The 23,309-nt window shown below is 39.6% G+C and overlaps 2 protein-coding genes across 2 annotated transcripts; both read right to left on the minus strand.

Annotated features, from left to right (window-relative positions):
* Positions 1-408: 408 nt before the first annotated feature.
* Positions 409-4,302, minus strand: LOC115422827 (homeobox protein Hox-D3-like). Its single transcript, XM_030139390.1, has 2 exons — positions 3,963-4,302; positions 409-1,432 (listed from the first exon to the last, which is right to left on the minus strand). Exons 1-2 carry the CDS (start codon positions 4,300-4,302, stop codon positions 891-893), a joined length of 882 nt encoding a protein of 293 aa, XP_029995250.1. The 3' UTR covers positions 409-890.
* Positions 4,303-13,319: 9,017 nt separating this feature from the next.
* hoxc4a (homeobox C4a) lies at positions 13,320-14,868 on the minus strand. The gene is made up of 2 exons (XM_030139230.1): positions 14,342-14,868; positions 13,320-13,833 (listed from the first exon to the last, which is right to left on the minus strand). The coding sequence occupies exons 1-2, from the start codon at positions 14,775-14,777 to the stop codon at positions 13,472-13,474; spliced, it is 798 nt and encodes a 265-aa protein (XP_029995090.1). The 5' UTR covers positions 14,778-14,868; the 3' UTR covers positions 13,320-13,471.
* Between the last annotated feature and the right edge of the window lie 8,441 nt (positions 14,869-23,309).

A 23,309-nucleotide genomic window follows, 5' to 3' on the forward strand; every position in this document is an offset into this window, starting at 1 on the left:
GTTCAGAGCTTGTGGTTGGAGTGCTGGAAAGACTGCCTTGTCTCGGTGATTAATGGCGGGGAACTCGAAGGCAGGAACGAGGGAGAGGCTTATGTGGCAAGATTGTGCAACTTGAATGCACAATACTGTAGAGTTTTCAATGAATGTAAGGCATGGCTTAATTTGATTACAGAATCGTTCTCATTTTTCCCATTTGGGAGCTAATCCAGGAATCCTTAATCATGAAATATACTGCGGGAAAAATGTAATTTTAATCAGCGATGAATAGGGTAAACATTGCACGAGAGCTACCGTTTTCCCAAATGCATTTATTAAGCATGTACAGTATATGACATCTCAATTAATCAAGAACAGTATCAAAGACTTTCTGTAATGGCTTTAACAAAAATATAACATCATTCAATATGAACATTATTCTGCCCATTTCACAGTTAAAACATTTTACATAAATGAACTACTATTTACAGTAATGAAAAAGAGGCCTAATGTGACACTTACAAACCACTTAGTTATAATCTGACAACAAAAGGAAATAGAAAACACACTTAAGATTCCAACATGCATTAACATGCAACAATGCAAATGTAACAGACACATAATTGCAGCAAAGAAATGTTTAGATATTAACTGGTCAAGTGTGCCATGCATGCTGTCTATGTACAACATGAACAGCAAGTTAGAAGACCTGCAGTCACCATGCCTGAGAAAATGGGAGCACTTTAATTAACGCGTGTTCATATAGTCTAATTAAAATGTTTCATGAATGTTGAAAAGGCTTGTTTAGGGGGTTCCAACCCAGCAATGCTAATCAAAGATCCTCCAGTTTTTCATGAGTGAAAGTAGATGTATCATTGAGGTTTTGATGAGCACAGGAGGGTTATTATGATACTCTAGGGCCAGTTGGAAATGCCAGCATGATGATGACTATCTACGGCTGCACATGATGATGCAGGACCATTTGAAACAGATGGAAGTAGACAGTTCAGACTGGAAACGTCCACTGGGTTAACGTGAATGCAGTGAGAGCTGCTGGCATCACTGTGAGAAGACCAGAATGAGGAAGACATGGGAGCACAATCCATGAAGTGCATATATGAATGGGATGAAGAAGTTCTCACAGCACATGCACCTGGGAGCTTCAGCTGCACGTCACATGACCTGGACGATGGGTTCCACTGAGACAGACCGGCCACTTTTCCGTACTTTTGCTCCTTTTTGTGCCTCATCCTGCGGTTCTGAAACCAGATCTTTACCTGGCGATCTGTGAGTTTCAGTCCCGCGGCCATCTCCAGCCTCCGAGGCCGACACAGATACGGGCTGAAGTGAAACTCCTTCTCCAGCTCCAGCAGCTGGCTGTTGGTGAACGCCGTTCTCTCCCTCTTGACGCCGTTTCTGGCTCGGCTTCGGCCCAGGGGACCAGCCTCCGCACTGGCTGATACAGGAGGAGACATGAGGAAGAGAGGGAGTTGAAAACAATAGTTACCATGGGTTTGTTTGGACGTTCAATAAAGTTTGAGTGGGAATGTTGTCAATAGGGGAAAATTCCATAATAACATAATAATCTTTCAGCAAATTGTAATTCTAGAGGTCTGGGAAGAAACTAGACTCCCGCATCTTCTTGGCTCTGTTTTCCAACCTGTCAACGTGAAGGAGTAATGTGGCAACTGATATTTTGGCTTGACTTTTCCATAGCAGCGCGACTTGTGTGTTATGATATGTATCTGTATACAGTCTGTAGTTAGGACAGAGAGGAGAGAGCTGCAGGAGGTGGAGCTGTAATAAACTCAGGTGTTTTTCTTCCCGATTTATGCCTTTTGAAGCTTTAAGCAGGGGTCTGAGGTTCTTCAGTCTGGGAATTTAGTGTCCCAAATACTTACTTTCCTGCATTCTGATTTTTTATTTTTTATATGTGGTTTTAGGTGTTAGCTTATGCTAGAAATGTTTTTATATAAGTAAAAAAAATTAACCAAAATTTGGGCTACAGATGACGACTGGAATTACAGTTGTGGGAAAAAATTATTAGACCACCCTTGTTTTCTTCAATTTCTTGTTCATTTTAATGCCTGGTACAACTAAAGGTATATCTGATTGGACAAATATAATGATAACAACAAAAATAGCCCATGAGAGTTGAATTTAAGAGTTGATATCTAGCCGTATTCCGTCTTTTTTTTTTTTTTATAATAACCAAAATCACATAAGTTCTTACATCAATAGCTATGGCATTGTACTGACAAAAACAGTGCTTTTAAGCATTCCATGTTTTCTTTTCTGTCTGTTTTAGTCACATAATACACACAGGAGTTAGTACTTCATTGCATAACCATTGTTTTTGATGACTTTTGATGGTTTAATAATTTTTTCCACAACTGTATAATGGGCTGTAACAGGCTACAACAGGCTGCAAGACATTTTCACTGCTTTCAATTATTTATTCTCCTGAAGATCAGCTTTAGAGTGCATTTAATACTACCGCTCCAGAGACCACAAACATATAAGCATGATTTAATCATGTGTCCTCTTGTGTATTTTATTCCAGTAAGTAAGTCAAGTTGCTACTGAACGTCAATAATAAATAACCTTAAATAGTGCATAGTTAAATCCTGTATAAACCACCTGTGATTAAATATGTCATTTGATTTTTGTTTTATCATCAAAACTTTCGGCATATAAAAAAATCAAGCATATGTGTGAGTTAAATCTAGCTCTGCAACACATTTTAGCCATAAATGATCAAATTATTAATAGAATGGGACCTTGTTAAGTGTCTCTGTGTTAGAATCAATGGATGTATGAGCTCATAATTCATATTCTGGAAGTTTTCTTTTCATGTTTGTTGTGGGGATAAATTAAGAGCGGGAAACATCTCCCCTGCGACCCCCCACACCTCCTTGAAAACAGTGCCTCTGAGTGTCACATGTCTATTAAGTCTATCACCATGTGTGTGCCCTCCATGGGAGAACTTCATGTTAGTCCTCAGCCAATCAACCTGAGACAAAGTAGGGCCCTCAGCTCTTCTTGTGTATTCAGTCATGCTCAGACAGTGTACAAGACTGGCTGTCGACTGTGTCATGTGTTCGGGGAAAGTTACCTCCCGAAGAAACAGTCTGGGGGAAACATCTGACGCCACTACGGCTGTCTGACAGGCCACATTAATCACGGCTACACACGGAAGCAGACCTGTCAAAACCCCATCTCAGTCACTTAAAAGGTACCTTGGGACCACCACTGAAAATAACCACCATTAGAGATTCCATTTGACATGTATATGAGCAATACCGGGGCCCTGTTGATAACAATACAGCATACAGGAGTTAATGGATATTAAAAAGGGCCTAACGTGACCTCAGAGAGAAAACAACACTGCTTTACTCATCTGTACTTCACTAGGGGGCTGGAGATTATTTTTCTCTCTTTTTTTAATATTTTTAATGAATATTTATGTGAGAAGAAATGATCATTATGAATTCTTCAAGTATGGATGATAATGATATTTCCTGATAATAGAGAATCATTGTAAGTGTAGTTCATAGTTCATACAGCGACTTATCTTTTTAAAACATCACTTGACCACGAGAACATTTGTTTTACTGTCCTGTACTTTTTCTAATCAATTATACATGTATTTAAAACTTCTCCCAGCAGATATACATCTTATTAATGTACTTTTGTTCCTAATAAATTATGCAGGTGGCCAAGGTGAGACTAGTGAATCAATGACTTAGAGAACAGGAGGTTTTTTAGTTACAGCATGCATTCATTGTCTCCAGGAAATGTAATTTTTCAGGCAGATAACAACAAATAGTCAATGGATTGTTTTTGCAGCACAGAAGTTAGGTATGTTCATGCAACTCTTTATGTAAGGCACACACTGGTGACCTTTGCATCAGAAATCCACCTCATTTAAAGACGACTGTCAACAAATCAAATAACTAAACTTTAACAAACGAAATTAGCATTACCAGATTGTTCTGAGTCACTTGTCCGTGGGTTCATCCAGGGAAAAATTAATCCAGAGTGGCAGATGGTGAGTAGACTGCAGCTCCTGCTCTTGATGCCCATCTTGCCCTTGGCATGGCAGTGACCCACGGTGTCCGGTGGGCTCTGGAACTGCTCACGTGGGTTCAACCTGGAACTGACACCAGCAGAGGAGGTCAGATTTTGCTGATTAAGTTCTGCTTCTTGGCCTCGTCCTCCTCCTCCTTCATTGTATCCAGAGCTCAGCTTTGGCACATGTCCAGAGCTCATAGGAAAAGTGTTGCCATGCAGCTGCAGTGGGAGGGCAGACAGTTGGGGGTCCATGGACCCAGCTCATCAAACTGTCTCAAATAAAACCAGGAATCCCTCAGCAGTAGTAAAGACCTGTGTCTGTCTAATATCCGATCACAATTAACCTGAATGTATAAAGGCATGCAGGGAAGAGCACTTGGAGTAACTATGTGGAACATTTGAATAATATTTACCAGAAGGGTGCCGTAGTCACGTGTGGCTCTCCTCCAATGACCGCGCACTGGAGTTGCAAAGTAATCCACTGGCAACTTGGGGCGCCGGAGAAGCTTCTGCGATATTTCTTCAGACAACATTTCAATGAGCAGCCAGCGTTTCCTTACCTAGGGAAAGAAAAATCATAACGGAATATGAACAGGCGCCAACTACTGTCTTATCACTGGGCTGTTTGTGAGAGTGAGAGAAACAGGGAGATTTGTTTATACGAGGAGAGAGAAAAATGGCAGAGGGGGGAGACAGACAGACAGAGATTATACATGTGCAGCCGAACGTCTCATCCCAGCCTGAGTGTGGTTTTCTTAGAATGTTCTAAAGCTTTTGACAGGTTGCTTTTATTAGAGGGAGCCACTGCTTGCAGATGCACATCCTGAACTTTTTTCCTGGTAGGTTTTATGAAATGCAACGAGAAGAGTTTGTCCTGCTGCTGATATGACATGGAAAAACTGACTGATATTGGATAATAATGGGAAATCGTCCATAATTCGTTATTTTTGCTGGGGCTATTCCAGATGTAAAATGTCAAATTTAATTATGTTCTGTCATTTTTAGCAGTTCAATATATATAATAAATAATACTTTTGATTCCCGTATTTCCATGTTATTAGCTGATCTATGTATTGACAGTCTGCTGCAAAGCTGCCTCTCAGTTTCAAAGAAATCAATCCGATTATTTTTTTTGGATAATTTATTTTGCAACCAATTTAACTGTCTATTTTAAATCGGCGGGCTTTTCTTGAAATAACAGCATATGCTTGTAACTGTCGGAGTGGAAGTGCAGCTTTAATGGGATGCACTGGGAGTGGTCAAACAAAGGCATGACAGTCATTGCCACACAAAGACAAAGGAAGCAATCATTGGAGATTTTTTTTTTTCATACAATGATTCATGCATTTGCATTAATCAGGCATCACTGTACAGTATCAAGTGTCCCTTTCTGCAGCTCTGTGAGGCAACAGTCAATCTGCATGGACATTTTTGATGGTAAACACCCCGTTTGCTGCACTGCACGGCTCAATGGACAAAGAGGAGGTGGAGGTGTTCAGCTGTGTGTGCTTCTGTGCAGCTACAATGTACAACATGTAAAAACAGCAACTCTGAAATATAGCTATGAAGGTGAAATGCATTTAAATAAAATATAAATTCTGCAACTTCATTATGAAAGCCCCCCCATTATATATAATTTCTGGGAAATTATTTGGGGTAAAAGCTACATCAAGTGTGGCCTAACTGAGTTACACTTGAAAAAGCACCTCATAAAAAGTGGCTGCTTAATTTCAACAATGCCCAAATGTATGCAAAGTGGATTAATAAGTAGAATAATGAAGCTATCAGGAAATTTTAAATAGTGCACCCTCTAAAACGAGAGGCTTCCGCAGGCAAATGTTAGCATATTCTGTGCCATTATCAATCTTAGTTCTTTAGATATAAGTTCCTTCTGGTGTTTCACTACAACAAAGCTGTCGAGAAAACCCTCTTTAGATGTCTCTCAGCGGTGATGGATTATGCACTCAGGGTTGCATAGCTTGGAAACAGAGGAGCCTTCCCCCTTTTCCGTTTCACCCCTGCTACCACCATCACTGAGGTTTTTACCTGCACCTCCAGGGTTGACTCACGTCCTTGAATTCCCCCCCCCCCCCAACATAAAATATATTTGTTTTGAAAAGATGCATTGAAAGAAACTAAGTTAGGCCACTAACTGTGTCTGCTGTGGCCATAAACATGATCAACAATTACATTATTTAATTCTGTTGTTATTTAGGGGGTGATTTATACAGAGTTTTAACTTCAGCTATCAAATATAGGATAAAAATAATAAGAAGATTTATTATTGGGAGGCTATTGATTCAGTTCATGTGGCGTATCCATTAAAATGACTAATTATTAGCACCTCCTTAGAAATGTCAATATAAGTGAATAGGCAACGGAGTAACTGATAAACACCAATATGTTGACATCAGCTGGTGTCTTTAGATGCAAAACCACACTATTATTATTATTATTATTATTATTATTATTATTATTATTACTATTACTGTTATTATTATTATTATTATTATTATTATTATTATTATTATTATTATTATTATTATTATTAATATTATGGCTGTTGTTGGTGGTGTTATTGACTGAAATGGGGGAAAGTAATTAAATTCGTCTTGTTTTCCTTAGCTCACACCCTTGAACACACTCTCTGAATTGGAGATAGAATCTATGATATACTAGCTCAGCAAGACCATAATTTAGCTCCTCCGCGCCTCCACCACAATTCTCCGTGAACTCTGTTTGAACCGCCTCAGTGGCAATAAATCATTTTTCTCTCTCACACAAAAGCGCGCCGGTCGCTCTGGGTGTCAACCCTTTTACAATTCCTCCTTACCTTCTGCGCTCTCTCGGCTGCTGACACAAACAACCAAAGAAATCGTCGATAAACTTTTATTTTTCATACCAATAACTTACAGGGAAATAGCATTGGGAGAGAGGAGGAATATCTGCAGCTGCGCACAAGAGGGGGATATAAGAACGGCAACACAGTCCGTGCGTAAATACGCCTGTTTCCAATAGGTTTTATTTATATATTTATATATTCTTTACCTTTAAACCCGTATTGGTTTTCTGAGCTCAATGAATGCATGGATCAGTTAATGTATTTCCAGGGGACAGAGCTGGGCAGATAAGAGGAGACTGAGAGAGAGCTGGGGAGAAGACGTTAATGGGCAGAGGATGCTGTCGGTTAAAACGGTGCATACAAATGGCGCTGTCTTGGCAGAGCAAGGAGAAGATTTATGGGCCCGGTGCCCTATATTGCTGTAAACAATGCAGAGTGAAATGAAAGGACTAGAGTTTGCAGACTGCACTTCATAAGTGAGGAAAAGACACACATTGTCAGTTTCCCAAACAAGTCTTGACTTTTGCATAAGCACGTGTATTAACATAGAGGATTAATTTAGGCCTGTGGGTACGCCGCAACCCACTGTAAATCCTAGCGTGTCTGTGGAAAATAAATCCAGCAGATCTGAGCCAAAAAAGAGCATACAGAAGTGTCACAAATGAGACTACTTTATAAACTTCAAAAAAAAAAAAAAAAGTTTTCAGCATATGTGCACACACCTGTATAACTAATGACAAAAATAAAATAAAATATACAAAATTAAATATGCTGCACCATGTTATAGTTTTATTAAAAATATGCACATTATGTTGGAGTTTAATCATTTTGTACTGCGAAATATGGCGCACTGCTTTTACATACAATGATAAATGTTTGTATATTTTGATATAAAAAATATTTTCCTTTAATTTCATGTGCTCATCATTGGTAATTAATTGCAGTTTTTCAGAACGTTTAATATATGTTAAAATATTGGTTATTAGAATCATTGCAAAATTGTCTTTGGTTGCATGTGACTTAATGTGCGTGTTTAATTTCCATGTTGTGATTTTTTTTTTCTTAAGTGGATCATTGTTTTATTTGTGCATTTGTTTATAAATTGTGCCTTTATCACTGAAACGTCCCGTTTTTATCTCTACAGCATGCACATATTTATATATACACATAAGCATGTTTCAGGTGTGCATATATGGACATGTGCATGTTTGTGTGGAGTTTGTGTATTTTATAGGAGACTATTTAATCACTGGCAAGGCTGAACTGATCTCAGTCATCTGTCATTTCTTATGTAGCTGCCTTGTAACTCCAAATTCTGCAGAGATGCGTTCAGTGTTCACAGACACTACAGGATAATTCAATAGAAAAGCAACTGGTGGCCAGACAAATACACTAGAGGAGCATTTCTGGATTACAAATCAAATGAAAAGCGCATTTTCACTTAACCTATACATAATTGTGAATCTATAGTCTCCAGATCCCATATTCAGATCATTTTTGCTAATGAAAAGTGAATAACATAATCATAATTCAATCTAGTGACTGTCTGGGCCCCTGATGACACCTTGAACGAAGGAAAATGACTGTAATTTCTAAGGTCCTCAACGATGCAGCAAATAGGCTAATGAAATATTTCTCAGAGAGGCGTTATGATGATATAAAGTATTAGGGGTAAGTTTATCCAGGCCATCATTTCCTCTCTGATGTGATGTTGAAGTCTACAGTGGGATATCACAGCGTTGATCCAGGCTGCCTTGTCGTCCCCTGGTTGAAATGAAATGTTGGTCTGCATTGACAGTAAATCATTTCTAACATGTCTGATGGAGTTTTAAAATCTAATTGTATGTAAATTCATTTAAGTCTCCTTCTTATGCGCACACACACAAAAAAAGAAAAGACACGGTGCATCTGCTCCCTTGAGTTGAACGGATGGGAGAGAGATTTACGGATTTATGACACACCCACTGCTGGTCAATGTGCGAGAGCCTCTGTGTCCCTGGAAAATAGCAGCATGACCCCTGTTTCAACTCTCAGCCTTTATGCAGCTGCCATGGCTGCCGCTTAAACACACTACACCATAACAATACTGTGGCCCCGGACCTTTCATCACAAACCAAAGTGGTTGAAGAAGACACTCACCTGAGACGAGTGTGGAAATGTTTGCACTTAACCCAGCATTTGCAGCTGATAATAAACTACCAGCTGATCGTCCTCTGTTTCCTTTTTTTTACGCTTTGCTCAAACACTCCCCATGCCTGTTTGTGTAAAGTTTTTATATCATCCAAGAGAGTCCTCGCCTGAGGTGCTCATAAATCACCGACAGCCTGCAGCGGTGCAATGTGAGCTGAAAATCATGTGTGATTCAACAGTCTCAAGTCAGAAAAGAAACCAGTTAGGCTGAGTAAGTGCACAGGAATTTAAACAGTGAACTTCAGACGCATAAAATAGACCATATTCCTGCAAGGTAGTGATAAATACCTACCGCTTCCTAAAGTTATTGTAAAGGTCCGTCTATAGCTGAGAGTAAAGAGCTGCTTAAAACTAATTAGACAAGTGGAGAGAAAAAAAAAAAAAAAAAAAAAAAAAAAAAAAAGAGCAAGAGAGACAGCTTTAAAACATTAAGTCAAGAGGAGGAAAGTCTAAAGATTAAGTTGTAAGCTGCGGAAATTATGCTGACCTCCTGACAGGTAAGGCTCATAAACTTTATTTACTTTGAGCAAGAGAAAGGTAAACGTGTAAAATGATATGCACTTTAAAGATAAAAGTAAATACTGAGTGCAGAACAAATCTGTGCGCATTAGCCTAAAGTTTAATAATAAAACAGGGAGACGTGTATGATTTATGACTGACAGCACTGACATAGGCCTTGTTTAACCAACTCTAAATCACATCTTGTTTATTCCCGTAATAAATCTAGAAAATCCCGCTTTAAAAAAGTGCGAGATCAAAAAAAAAAAAAAAGTCTCCGCAAATGATTCCTCCTGTCGTCTGCGCAATTATTCAGTTGGAGGAGCTCCAAGTGCAGGGACGGGCCGTCATTGTGCGGCTGTAATGTGAGATGCACCTGTACACCACCACACACGGGGAGAGGCTGACTTATCACACACGGATGACAGACACTCACATTAGTTGTTTGGCTTTCAGCGTCAACTGTTTATCTAAGAGGGCATGCTGCCGAATGTCAACGCTGAATATTTTGGTCCTGCACACACAAGTCTGATCAGACTCCCTGGCATGGAGCTGCAAAATGACAAATTAGACTAAAATATAAGAGGGTGGGACTGCAGGAGCACTGAGGAAAATTACAAGAAAATGAGGAATTAAATGAGAAAACATAATATAACCAAAACAGGAGTTATTTTGTATTTAAGTATTTTATTTTTCTTTTAATATAATTCTACAAAAAGACTGAGTACGTTTGTGTAAACTTTGAAATGCATGTCTCAGGAGGAAGTTGTAAGTCTATAAAGCAGTGACTTAAGGCAATTTATTGACAGCAACTTGTAAGTGCTGACCTGAGGCCAGTAGTTCAGTGTCAGTACAAGTATTTTACTTACTTTACTTCTACTTGATTTGTTTTTGGAGACTTTAGAGAATTTTGTAGAGCCTTGAAAACGTTGACGTTTTAGATCTTATAGGCTATCTTGTATTTTTTTATGCAACTTTAAATTATGACGAGCAAGCATTTAGTAATAGTAGCAAATTTCTATTAAAATGTAGAGTTAAAGGGAAAAAAAATTCCAGGAATATTCTGCAAGATTTATAACACAGAAGATTAGAACCATGCTTTTTTTTTTTTTTTTTTTGCTTGAGGAAAAAAAACAAAAACATAATATTGCAACCATATGCACTTGTGTTGTCACTGCAGTGACCCCTTGTAAAACAGCCACTAAACTCTCCCCTCACTTCACATCAAATGGTAAAATGCTCCAGAAGGCGCCCGTTTGGAAGTCCTGCAGATCTGCTGGAACTGTCCGTGAGTTCAGCTCCGTCCTGGGTCACCCGGACTAACAAAAGGACCAACACATTCAGTAGTGATGCCCCGCCGCAGGGTTCCCTATAGGCACAACGCAGGAAAATCCACAAAGAAAGCGTCGGCCAAGGGGGGACCAGTGTGGGCACGCACAGAAGGTACACGTATAGAGAGGCAGTCAGGTCACAGGGTGGGAGAGGTCGGCCATCCAGACTGAAATGAGCCTAATGGGACAGAAAATGTGTCCTCGAGGTGAACTCGGCCTTCTCCCACTTCGCCCCCAAACTTCAATAAAGTACCTTTTCAGCCTCGCGACATGGAGGCGACAGGCCCTCGAATGGGATTGGAGGGATGCTGCGACTGTGGCGAGAACATTAATTTCTCTAATCTGTCCAGCAACATAAAGGCTCCTGGATTCATTTTTCAGCGCTGCCTCAACACTATTCTAGCGCCTTTCCAAAGCCAAAACGCAAATGTTGGTCAAATTAAAACAGTCCGCTTCAAAAGTCCCACATTTGGACACACTGGCAGAGGAGACGGTGTGGGACAAAATATTTGGTTCGACCAAAACTGGCTCATGTCAGAGTTGTTTTGCAGAACATAACACAATGCTCTGTAGTGAAAGATTAATGATGGAGAATACCTCTTCCTTTTGTGCTCCTCTGCCCCCCACTACGCCAGGCATTTTATAAGGCCTATTCATGTCACAATTTCAATAATCTATCAAATTCTTGCGCGTCTTTGGGTTTAAGTCATGTTTAAATCTGGAATCACTCTGCAAAGATCTGTCCAAAACCTGAAAAAAATGGACGCGCTTGTGGCAAAAAGAAACCTCCTCAAAAAGAACTAAGAGGAGCCGTGCAGTTTGAGTAATGTTTGGTCTAAATGCTGGGCTCGTCCTGCAGGGCTCCAGTCCTACTACTGCTGCTCAGGATCCTCACTGCCAGATGAAAAGCGGACGATGACGTTGCAGCGAGAGACGCTTAGCGCCGTTTTTTGAAATTGTAGTTTTTTTGTGTGTTCTCGCGAGCCGCTGCTGAACACTGGAGGCAAACTGCCCACGAGGGAGACAGCAGGTGAACGTGACAAAGTGTTTACACAAGCACAAGTCAAATAGTGAACATACAAGACAACATCAGCATGCAGCACTGCACCTTCAGGCCAGGGCACTGACAACAAAGGCCAGTCCACTGCACCCTCACCGACATGTGGAACGAAAATGACGCACCAGCTCCAATCTATCTGCAATTCACGACTTTATTTGATTTGTAATTTTTATTGTATATTTTTTTTTATTTCTTTACATTTGAAAATTCAGTCGCGGCGCAGTTGTTTACTATAGAAAAAGCAGCAACTACTTAGGTTACAAAATCAATAAGAATGTTTTCACAACAATGTAGAATCTCTAACACATTGCAAATATCCTCTAAATTAATCGCATGCAGCTTCGTGTTCAAGTCAGACTGAAGGCAGCAGTGAGCTTCCTTCGTGGCACTGGCTCAGGCAGTGCAGTGTGGAGTGGACTGGAGTGGAGTGGAGGGCCTCAGTGGCTTGTCTCTATCGGTAATTGAATGCCCTTCAGACTGATGAGGTTGCACATAATGCACAGCGCAAACTATTTCATTTTCAGATTTTAGAAATAACTTCAGTCCATTAGTAGCTAACGCACACGCTCTCATTCACGCATATACATAAACACACACACACACACACACACACACACACACACACACACACACACACACACACACACACACACAGAGGACTACCTGCTTTATCTGGGCAGATTTCTGTACACATTGCTAATTTAACGCAGGAGTAAAAGCTGCAGGGTTGATAAACACAGTTTGAAGACACAGTGATTCTTGTTTCCTCCATGAAATGTTCAAATATTCACAAATCTGTACAGTGTTCAGGTAAATCCATCCAGAAAAAAAAAGCCCAAACAATAGCAGACCTCATCTTGCCTAGAATAAAGTTCGACCAAACGTATTTAAAACTAGTAGACACTCACTGTTTTATTGACCAATATGATTAGCACAAGTACACTAAACTCCGTTTATTGCATTTCACAATAATCTGCTTTTTAACGGTCTAAACACAACATCAACACCACAAAACTAAATAGAAATCAAAAGCCTGTTTCTGAAATACACGAGGTAATTCACACATTGTTATTATCCTAAACATACAAGTTCAAGATCAATGGTGTGTTCCAGCTTTTTTATACCAAAAATAACTATTATTATATTGATTTCCTTCCAGTGTTGTTTGAAATAAATAGATTGTGCATTTCACCTTGGGCAGCAGGGCAAAAGAATGGCCCACAATAACATTTTGATAAAATGTATATTTTTTCTACTTTTTTTTTCCTTCATTCAAAACATTTTTAATAAAAAACATCATTTTAATTGAGCTTCAAATAAATTAAACCCTGTGTCACGTAAAAATAATTCATCGGTATTCGCAGTAATCCATGCTATATAACATGCATTTTATATAACTTTGGACTTAAAGGAAACCGCACAAGATAGCTACGAAAACAAAATATATAATTGTTCTATAAATAACCAGTTCTTTTTCTACCCCCAATCTCGGTTCGTGGTTTATAACCTGGTAATATCCTCGCCATGCTGTGCTCCGGTGAGTTCATCGGGGGCCCCAGTGTTAGTGGCCGAGGCAGCGGCTACAGCGCCGGCTGCAGAGCCTGTGTTGGACCCGGACGAGGAGGACGAAGATCTCACTTTGGTGTTCGGGAGCCTGTGATCCTTTTTCCATTTCATTCTGCGGTTTTGAAACCAGATTTTAATCTGTCGCTCGGAGAGAACCAGGGTGTGGGCGATCTCGATGCGCCTCCGCCGAGTTAAATATCGGTTATAGTGGAATTCCTTCTCCAATTCTAAGACTTGCTGGCGGGTGTATGCTGTCCTAGACCGCTTGGGCTCCGTCCCATTGTAACCCGAGTTCACTGGAAAAAGGAGAAGTGGGAGAGAAAGGGAGACAGAGAAGGGAGGAAAGGAGGGGTAAACAAGAATGGCCTCAACTGAGATATGTGCAGAAAGATTTATTGGATATGAATGTTTAGCTGTTTGAGAAATTTAAATGGGAAGTTAAGAAGTTCTCATCGTAATGAGAGGACACTCACATCCAACTATCAGCTAAATTATTAATGCAAGATTACAAAGCTCTATTTTTTTTCTTATTCATTTCTCCCCCTCTCTCTATCGCGCAATACATAACAGCAGAAGCCACATGGTGATACGGCTGCCCTGAGTATACCTCGGCTATAAAATTTATGGTGGGTGTAATTACCAATGCCGAGTCGTAAATCCGCCTCAATTGTGCCATTTCAAAGGCTTCCCTGCTATCGGAGCAGGGGCTGGCAACGAGATGGGAGTCAGAGGCACAGATAAAGGGAGGGAAAGGGAGAGAGGAGCATGAGGAGTGCAGGGAACATGAACACACAAGTTGCCTACCAGTGCTGACGTGAATTTTCTTCATCCATGGGTACACCACGGGCTGCTTGGAGGAGGCTGTGCTGTTTGGATGCTCCGGGGTAGCTTGGTTGCAGGCGGACGTTGCGGCCGGTGGGGTGGCAGGGGACATGGACAACTGTGGGGTTTCACATGAAGCAGGTTGCCCTTTTCCTGTCAGCAGGTGCGCAGAATGGGGTATTCCATGTCCCCTTGGCGTGTCAGGTTCAGGGATGCTTGCACAGTTATACTGGCGCTCTTGGTAGCTCGCCCGCGGAGGATATAACTCCTGATGGTGATGCTGGTAGCCAGAGTCCCTTGCGCGGCTGTAATATTCTGGACTATGCTCAGGGATGTAGTTATTTTGCGAATATTCCTCGCATGGAGGAAATTTCGGATCAATGTAGTTAGACTCCATCAAATACGAGCTCATGATCATTAATTTCTGGAGTGGAAAATAATTTTTCTAGCTTTGTCGTTTTTCTGCTCCATAAAGCCCTCCTACTTGCGAGCAGCCCTGTAAAGTTACTTTTACCACGTGACCCAGTGGCCCAATAGCAGAGTAAGAGGTAGTTCCCGGATAAGGAACCAGAGGTATTTAGCATACCTACAGTCGCCATTGTGGGCACAAATCTCCCTCTCTCTCTCTTTCTCTCTCTCCTTTCTCTCTCCTTTCTCTCCCTCCTTTCTCTCTCTCTCTCTGGTTGTGTTACCAAAGCAATTGATCTTGGGGACAAAACTAGTAGCTAGTTGCTGACCAAGGAAAAAACAAAACAGGCAAAATCCTATGGACTCAATTATTCAAAGGGACAATAGGTGATTCGCCAAGGATAAGATGCAACAATAGCAAACCAATCATTTTGTAAGCGTGCACGCCTTATAGAAAGGTTATCTACTAATTAATGAATGCACAGTCTTTACCAACAGTATTTCAAGTGTGAAACAGATTGTGCTCCATTAACACAATATAGGATCAGAGCTGCATCAGTTGTGTGATGTGATATTATTAAAATCATCACAGTGGGTTTATTTTGAGGCTTCATGTCAGAGCAGACTGGATTGCTAAGGTGTTCTGCACAAACTTGTAACTGTGGTTGTAAATCAGCTTTATAGTTGAAGTGATGGTGTGGAGCAGACAGGCAGAGTTGAGCTCTAATAACAGCTCTATTAAAATAACACAGTGTTTGTTTATTTTAAGTTGGGGCTTTTTTTTATGGCCTTTACCTTTTATTGACAGTTGGTAAAGAAAACCAAATGCGTGGGACTGATTCAAATGAGGATTCAGGAATAAAGCTCAGAGGTTAATACCTTTAGAAGCTGCTTTGCATGTAAAGCAAAGCGGCTTATACAAAAACAAACTTGCTGGAGGACAACTTGTCTAAATTTGGTTTTATTGCTATTGTTTTTTGGTTGTTATTTTGGGTTTTATTGCCATGTTAATCTGGCCTGGCTTTGATTTCATTGCTGTTTTATTACTCTTATTTATGTATTTTCCTCTCTTTCTATCATAATTCTTATGATGCACATGTTTTTCTTCCTCTGCATTCCTTCCCATGTAAAGCACTTTGTAGTCATGCTTTGGAGGAGTGTTACATAAATAATGTGTTATAATATCTGATAACAACAGTGACTTGTGCTGTTTAATATAGAACATGAGGTAAGAAGAGATATTTAGTGCAAAAACAGTGAAAAGGCCAGGATGTAACACATGCCTGCACATGAGCTGCTGATATAGACAAACATGACAACTGTGTAGAGTAATGCATTATATCAAAGACCAGTCTGCAGAGGATCTGCACCATTATGAGGCCAGGGAGCAAGAGATCAGTGGAAAAGCAGCAGCAGAGTGTGATAAGACAGTGGACAGGACTTGTGTCAGCGGGGATTTATGGTAAATTTAGTTGTCCTGGTCAAGCATATTGACTTTAGACAATAATAAACTTTAATAGACTGTCTATGCTGCTATATTACAGAAGAAACATCCAAAATAATAAACTTTAATAGACTGTCTATGCTGCTATGTTATAGAAGAAACATCCAAAATAATAAGCTTTAATACTGTTTATGTTGCTATGTTACAGAAGAAACATCCCAAATAATAAACTTAAACAGACTGTCTATGCTGCTATATTACAGAAGAAGCATCCCAAATAATAAGCTTTAACAGACTGTCTATGCTGCTATATAACAGAAGAAACCTCCAAAATAATAAGCTTTAATAGACTGTCTATGCTGCTATATTACAGAAGAAACCTCCAAAATAATAAGCTTTAATAGACTGTCTATGCTGCTATATTACAGAAGAAGCATCCCAAATAATAAGCTTTAACAGACTGTCTATGCTGCTATATTACAGAAGAAACCTCTAAAATAATAAGCTTTAATAGACTGTCTATGCTGCTAAATTACAGATGAAACATCCAAAACAATAAATACCAAATATGTTAAAGTCCAGAGTCGCCTATTCTTCTATTTATCTGTCTTCTACTCTTCTTCCTTGGTATCTATTATCCTTAAAAAAAAAAAGAAAAAAAAGAAAAAGAAAAACCCTTGCCTTGTACTTTTAAAGGTTAGTGCATGTTGTGGCCTTTATTATGGCTTCAACATAAATCTGTTTGTGTACACTTTCTTTCTGTGAACACCAGAGGAGGAAGCATCATCACAATGCACTTCCAATCATTTTATTTAGAAAAGAAAATGCAGAAAGGAAGTCTTCACCCTGACTTCCAAAAGGACAAATGTTACTGAATATACAGAAGAAAAGCAAATCATGTCCAAACTAAAGCTGTATTCTGCATACCTGGGCTGCACTTTGCATTCTATATTCTATATGTATCACCAAGAAGTAGAATGAAATGATAAGAATACCATAAAAGGGTGACAGTGGAGCTGCCATGTGGAATGTCACATGCTAATCATGGCTGAGGCACTGACCATCAGCCACGTTCCTGGAAGTCTGCTTTTGTATGGTAAAGTGATACTGCCAGGCTGCTTAAGTTGTCATGAGTTGTAAGCTGTCCAGCCTTATCTGCATTCAGAGGTTAACTCCTTTTTTTTTCTCTGACTGGTTCCAGCAGAGGTTCTTCTTTACTGCTATGCATCCAGATGTGTAGCAACAACAGCCAAAACTCCAGGTAGAAAATAATAACAATAATAATAATAATAATAATAATAATAATAATAATAATAATAATAATAATAATAATAATAATAATAATGAAAGTAATATCTGCCTTTTGCACATTCTCACATTCATCTTAGAGAAATCTGGTGCTAAATTACAAAGTAAAACAGGGATCAGTTTCCAAAGCAATCATTTCATAAAATGGTTAAAAATCGACTTGAAACGGCATATTTCCGCCTGTCCTGTTTGTACAGAATGCGCACGACATTTCTATTACCCTTAGCGAGGATGTTAGAGGCGTTTTATAGAGCAATAAAAGCCGTAAATCAGTCACTTTAAAACGACCCCTTGTTCCTAACGTGTTTTACAGGGTCTGACACAGGAGTAGCCGCACACTGCACACATGGCTTTGCTCTCTGTGGCCTGGACCTACCCAGTCTATGGCTGTCTGGACTATGAATACACTTTGTGACAATGTTATTGCATTGCTAGTGGCTGCGTGAGAGCTATATGTGTATATCACTGATGGACGGGTGTGAAATAGCAGGAAAACGTTGGAGCCAAAAGGGAGGTGAAGAACAGCAGAAGAAGCAGGAGAGTCCATTGGCTGGCGTGGTATTTCAGTTGCCCATGTATTCCTGTAGAGACGCATTTGCGACTGTTTATACTTCACACAAATTCGGTTCTACAGGGTACATATAGACAACTAACGTGTTTAACGTGACAAACAACGCAGGTGATCTCTCAGCAAACATATATGCAAAACGGGTTGTTCGAATTTGACTGGCATGCTTTTGCAAGGGAGGATAATAAAACGTTAAAGCTGCAAAAAAAAAAAAAGTAGAAACAAAGCGTGCGCCAAAGCAGATGCTGCCTTTGAGGACTCCTGAGACCTCCAAGATAAATGATTTCAGCTCTTCCCTTAGCAATCAGAAGAGAGAAAACGCTACTTTAAAGCCACTTCACCACCCCAAAAATATTCTGCTCGTCCAAATCCTGCAGCCATGCATGCACAAAGGAGATGGAGGCTCTCCTTCTCAACATGCAACCTCTGCCTTTGAGGTAGCTCTTATATGAATATTCAGTCACAAACACGGCGCATACAAAGGGACGGCGTGACAGCGCAGATGAAAAATAAGTTTCTATTGTTCCCAACCATTTCTTCTGCTTGCTATTACCATACTGACCGCTCGGTAACCTTTCTTCCTGCCACTCTGGAAGCTAATGAGAAAAGCCTCAGATGAAAAATGCAATATCAGACATGTGACCTGTTTCGAGGGGGTTATTAAAAACAGCAAACATGCTCAAATTGTGAATCAATGGAATTGATTACAGTGGCAATGCACAGGGGTCTTCAAACACTGTCAAAAAACATCTCAATCTACATATTTCTTCGCTCGTATCAATTTCATAGATTTTTTTTTTTTTTTTAAAGCAAACAATGCCAACAACTGAGAACTAACGAGGAAACAGTAGCAGGAATGTGGCTCCTTTTCTTTTTGGCTTTGTCATATTCTCCTCTAAATATATGCTGTTTGTTGTGCACCCAACCAGTCTGTCAGAGCAGCACACACACACCCATACTCCCACTCGCCCCGTGCGCTCTGGCGGACGCATTTTAATATTAGTTAGACAGCCTGACCCGCGTTTCACCCCTCGCGTTTGACTGGTTCCAATAGTTCACTGCCAAGGATTATTGATGGAGAGACAGCAATGAATTCTTTCTCCCCACAAATGGCTTTCAGATCGTGCACCTAGTTCAATAACTAGTTATAATGTAGAAGTACAAAAAATGAGGCCCTCAGGCGCACTAATTTGATGTTTCATTTGTTCATTTGAGAAATAGTTAAGCTTTCCCTTTCCGCTGCAAAATAATAGTCATACAAACGTGCGCACAAATGTACATATGTAAACAAAATCCGTGCGTAAAAGTAGGCGATAGTTGTTCTGTTCATGCATGGCTGTTTTTAATTTGGTGGCCCCAGAAGCAGCAGCAGTACCAGCAGCAGGAACAGGAACAGAAACAGCAGCACCTGACCTGGATGCAGACAGTGCAACAATCCCCCGTTCCCTGATGCAAAGGGTTATATAAAGCGCTTTTAATCAAACCCTTAACCTAATAGCCTTTACACGTTTACTCTCCCCAGGTGTAATAACGGTAAGCTGCACAGTCCAGTTACAATAAAAAGTTTTAATGAAGTGCAGGCAGGCTGGAGACCAGTTGGATATGAGTACCCTGTAAAAAGTGCAGCCAGAGGAGCAAAAGAGGCTTAAGATACTAGATGCCCCACAGAAACCATTGGTTGGTTTGCAGTTCATTACAGCAATCCTGCGGTTCATTAAAGCCAGTAGTTACAGTGTTAAATTCAGTTCACCTGTGCAGCAACAGCGCAACTTTTCGGACTTTTAACACAGCCACAGACTCTGCAGGGTGACGGGAAGTCCTACCCAGGCGGTACTTTTTTTTATTTAAGCATCTAAAATTTGGGAAAAAACGTTAATATTTTTGAAAAAAACGCGTCTAAGGTTTAATATTTTGGGAAAAATATGTATTTTTAAAACGCTTTTCCAGTGTCCAAAAATGTGCAAAAACAGTTATCACTGGCCAAATTCCGTTAAAGGTTGAGGCATAAATATTGTGGATGTCAGCGCAGCCAGCTGTTTGCCTAAAGCCAAATAAAGAAGCTGCACAAAGTGTCAGATCTCTTGACTAAAGCCAGGTGGCAAAGCGTGGGGCGAGGGGGTAACACTTACTGATAAATCCACAGTCCCACTCATTTTGACCCGATGAACCGTCTGGAAAAAAAAGCAAAGAAAACGAAAATTAGAAAAAAAAACAAAACTAAACTAAAAAATAAAATAAAAATGACTGATCCAAAACTATTCCAATTTTAACACACACAAAAAAATATTTGTTGTAGTGAGTTTAGGAAATTACAACGCTTAAAAATGATGAGAAAATTATTTAGGTGTTTATATAATTTTTTCCTTTAAGTAAATATTAATTTAGTGCAGAATCAACTCTAAATACTTGAAAAACATCTGCAATCTAACGCATCACGAGGAAACAACCGGACGCAATGTGCATATTTCGTTTTGTTTAATTTAACAGAGCTACAGTACCAAAAAAAAAACAAAACTAATAAATAAAAATAAAAGATTTAAGAACAAGCATTATAAATTATATCAAAGCTTCGGAAATCCATAAGTGGGCCTACATATTTCATTCTGAATCCCCTTTTAATGGGTTTTACACAGTTAATTTTGCAGTTTTCAGATGCAAAAAAAGGAATGGTTTTCACACGCCGAGTTATTATTTTAATCTAGATGATCCTTCAGCCTGTCCCCCCTGATCTGCTCTGGTATCTAGCCCCACTTGAAGGAAAGCTGCCCTAGAAAAGCGTTGACATGTGTGGGCTCCTGCAGAACTGGGACCGAGGACAGAAATTTAGGGCGGGTCATTTTCAGACAGTAAAAGTAAATTTACAGGCATTTTGGTATTTCCTTGGGCAAATGTTCTATGAATAGAAATCCCCCAGACTTCAGTACGGCTGAGTTATGGCAAACAGTCAATAAAAAAATCACGACTTTGTCTTCACATTGTAAATAAATTCTGTCTGTTTCCAAAAAAACTATGTAATGAGACTTTATGGTTCTTATTTGGACTCAGACAAAGGGAAGTCTGTGTTCACCCGGATATGACCTCTGTGGATTGAATAATGACAGTGTCAGTTCCACAGGTCAAAGAAAGGAATACAACAGCAGAACATGGCAGTGAAAGCGGATGTTTGCACTGCTTCACTTTTACTGTAGCAGTAAAAGTAGATTATTTTTTGCAGAGCAGTTTCATTAAATATCTTTGATTTAAGCTCCTTCAAGAAGCAACAACTGAAAAGTCACGAGGGTTGAATAATTTTCATTAGAATAAACACTTTGCAACTTCTGTAGAGGTGCTACAATTTATTTTGTTAGATTTTTATAGATGATTTTTTTTTTTTTTTGTAATAATTTAAAATATTGCAAAAAAAATGACAGTGAATCCTCGTATGAACAGACAATAGTCGGTGGCCTGGCACATGAACACACTGCCCACACAGTGTAGGAGTGTCACACAGTGCCCCCTATTGGAGGTGCATCATTGATCTGTGTGCACACCTGAAAGAAAAACCTGCACACTGAAGGAAAGAGTAAAGTCTCACAGAATCACAAGGTGAAAAGTGCTCGGCATCTCACAGGGAAACAGACATGAAGGAGCGTTAATGTAATCAATGTTCAGCCATAAATGCATTTCTGCGCAGATACCCACGCAGGCCTGCTGACAGCATGGAAATCTAATAAATAAATGAATAAAACTTGTCTATTTTTATCACATTCTTCCTTCAGTAGCTCCTGATGCTGTTTGCTGCTGCACATTTTCTCTGCCAGTCGAGCTAAACGGAGCCAAACACGAGTTAATATCAAAAATGAGCCATTTTCAGTTCTACACATTGATTAAGAAAAGAGCAGAATTTGTTGGCTGAATTGCTTTTTTTTTAAGAAATACGGTCAATTAAATGCTGTGTCCTATGGAGAAACACAAATTTATCGGGCTTGTAAGATCACAACAGCTCATCAGTTTGCAGATTGATCAGGTCTGTAATGTCTGCACTAAGACGGAAAGGTCACCGCTAAGTCACAAAGACAAAACAAACAGTCCTTTATAATTCACGAAAGGTGCGTTTACTAGAACATTCAAGAACAGTTATGCCTTCATTTCACTTCCAGATTGTGCTTTTTTTTTTTTTTTTTGCAGGGCACAGCTTGAGTGATGCCATAATTACACCACAAAGTGACTTTGAATGAAACCTGTCCCTTGGCCCCTACATGACCCCAAAACAACAGGAACTGCAGCTCATGAGCACAAACACTAACCTTATGTCAAGGTGAAACACATATGCAGCATTTTAACCATACGGCTTTACATTACACAGCTTTTAATGAACGTATAGAGATTTTTTTAATATAGATATATAAAAGCTATAATACAATATTTTTATTCCAACGCATTAAACAAGTCACATTTTAATTCCCAGCACATGCGGATACGAGTCATATGATCAACTATGTCATATTCTGCAGAAATAGAACATTTTTAATCCTCTAAAAGCAAATGTACGTGTATGAATGCAACACAGAGAAGGAATCTGTGTGTGTTTGTGTGTGAGAGTATGACAGTGAGTGTGTGAGGGTGGGGTAAATATAAGGAGGAAGATGATTTTTGCTAGTTCTGACTTTTCATTTTCCTCCCATTCGCCTTTTCTTTTTTATCAAACATTTCTCTCTTTTTTTGCTGAGAATCAACACCTAACGCAAACTGTTGAAACGAACCGATAATAAATGCGTTTTCAGCTTTAAAAGACTATTTTTCTTTAAATCTTCTTATTACAAATACAGACATTCTTTAGCCTAATTTAACCAAGCTTTAAAACCTAATCTATAACCGATATTTCCATATATAGGCTATAAACATATTTCTGTCGAATTAAATGTGCAATACTTTATCCCTCAAAACAAGCATTTCTATAAATTATTCCTTTTTTTTTTTTTTTTGCAAAAATGAACAAAAGCAGCCTCGTGTGCATTAAAACTCTAAATCGCAGAATTAATCATATTGCTATTCATGCATTTTGGTGCCTATGCATAAAATCTACAGTTGCATAAAACACAAACATCCCTATTTGTCGGCTCTCGGTGAAATAAGGCAGCAGTCGCAGGCCTGTAGGCAAAGTTAAAGAGCAACTTACTGCAGCAGCTCCCAGTCCTCCGCACCGCCCGACTACAGAGTCCGGAGAAAGGTACTGCATCCTC

Source organism: Sphaeramia orbicularis, chromosome 7 (assembly GCF_902148855.1).
Source record: "Sphaeramia orbicularis chromosome 7, fSphaOr1.1, whole genome shotgun sequence".
Taxonomy (NCBI): domain Eukaryota; kingdom Metazoa; phylum Chordata; class Actinopteri; order Kurtiformes; family Apogonidae; genus Sphaeramia; species Sphaeramia orbicularis.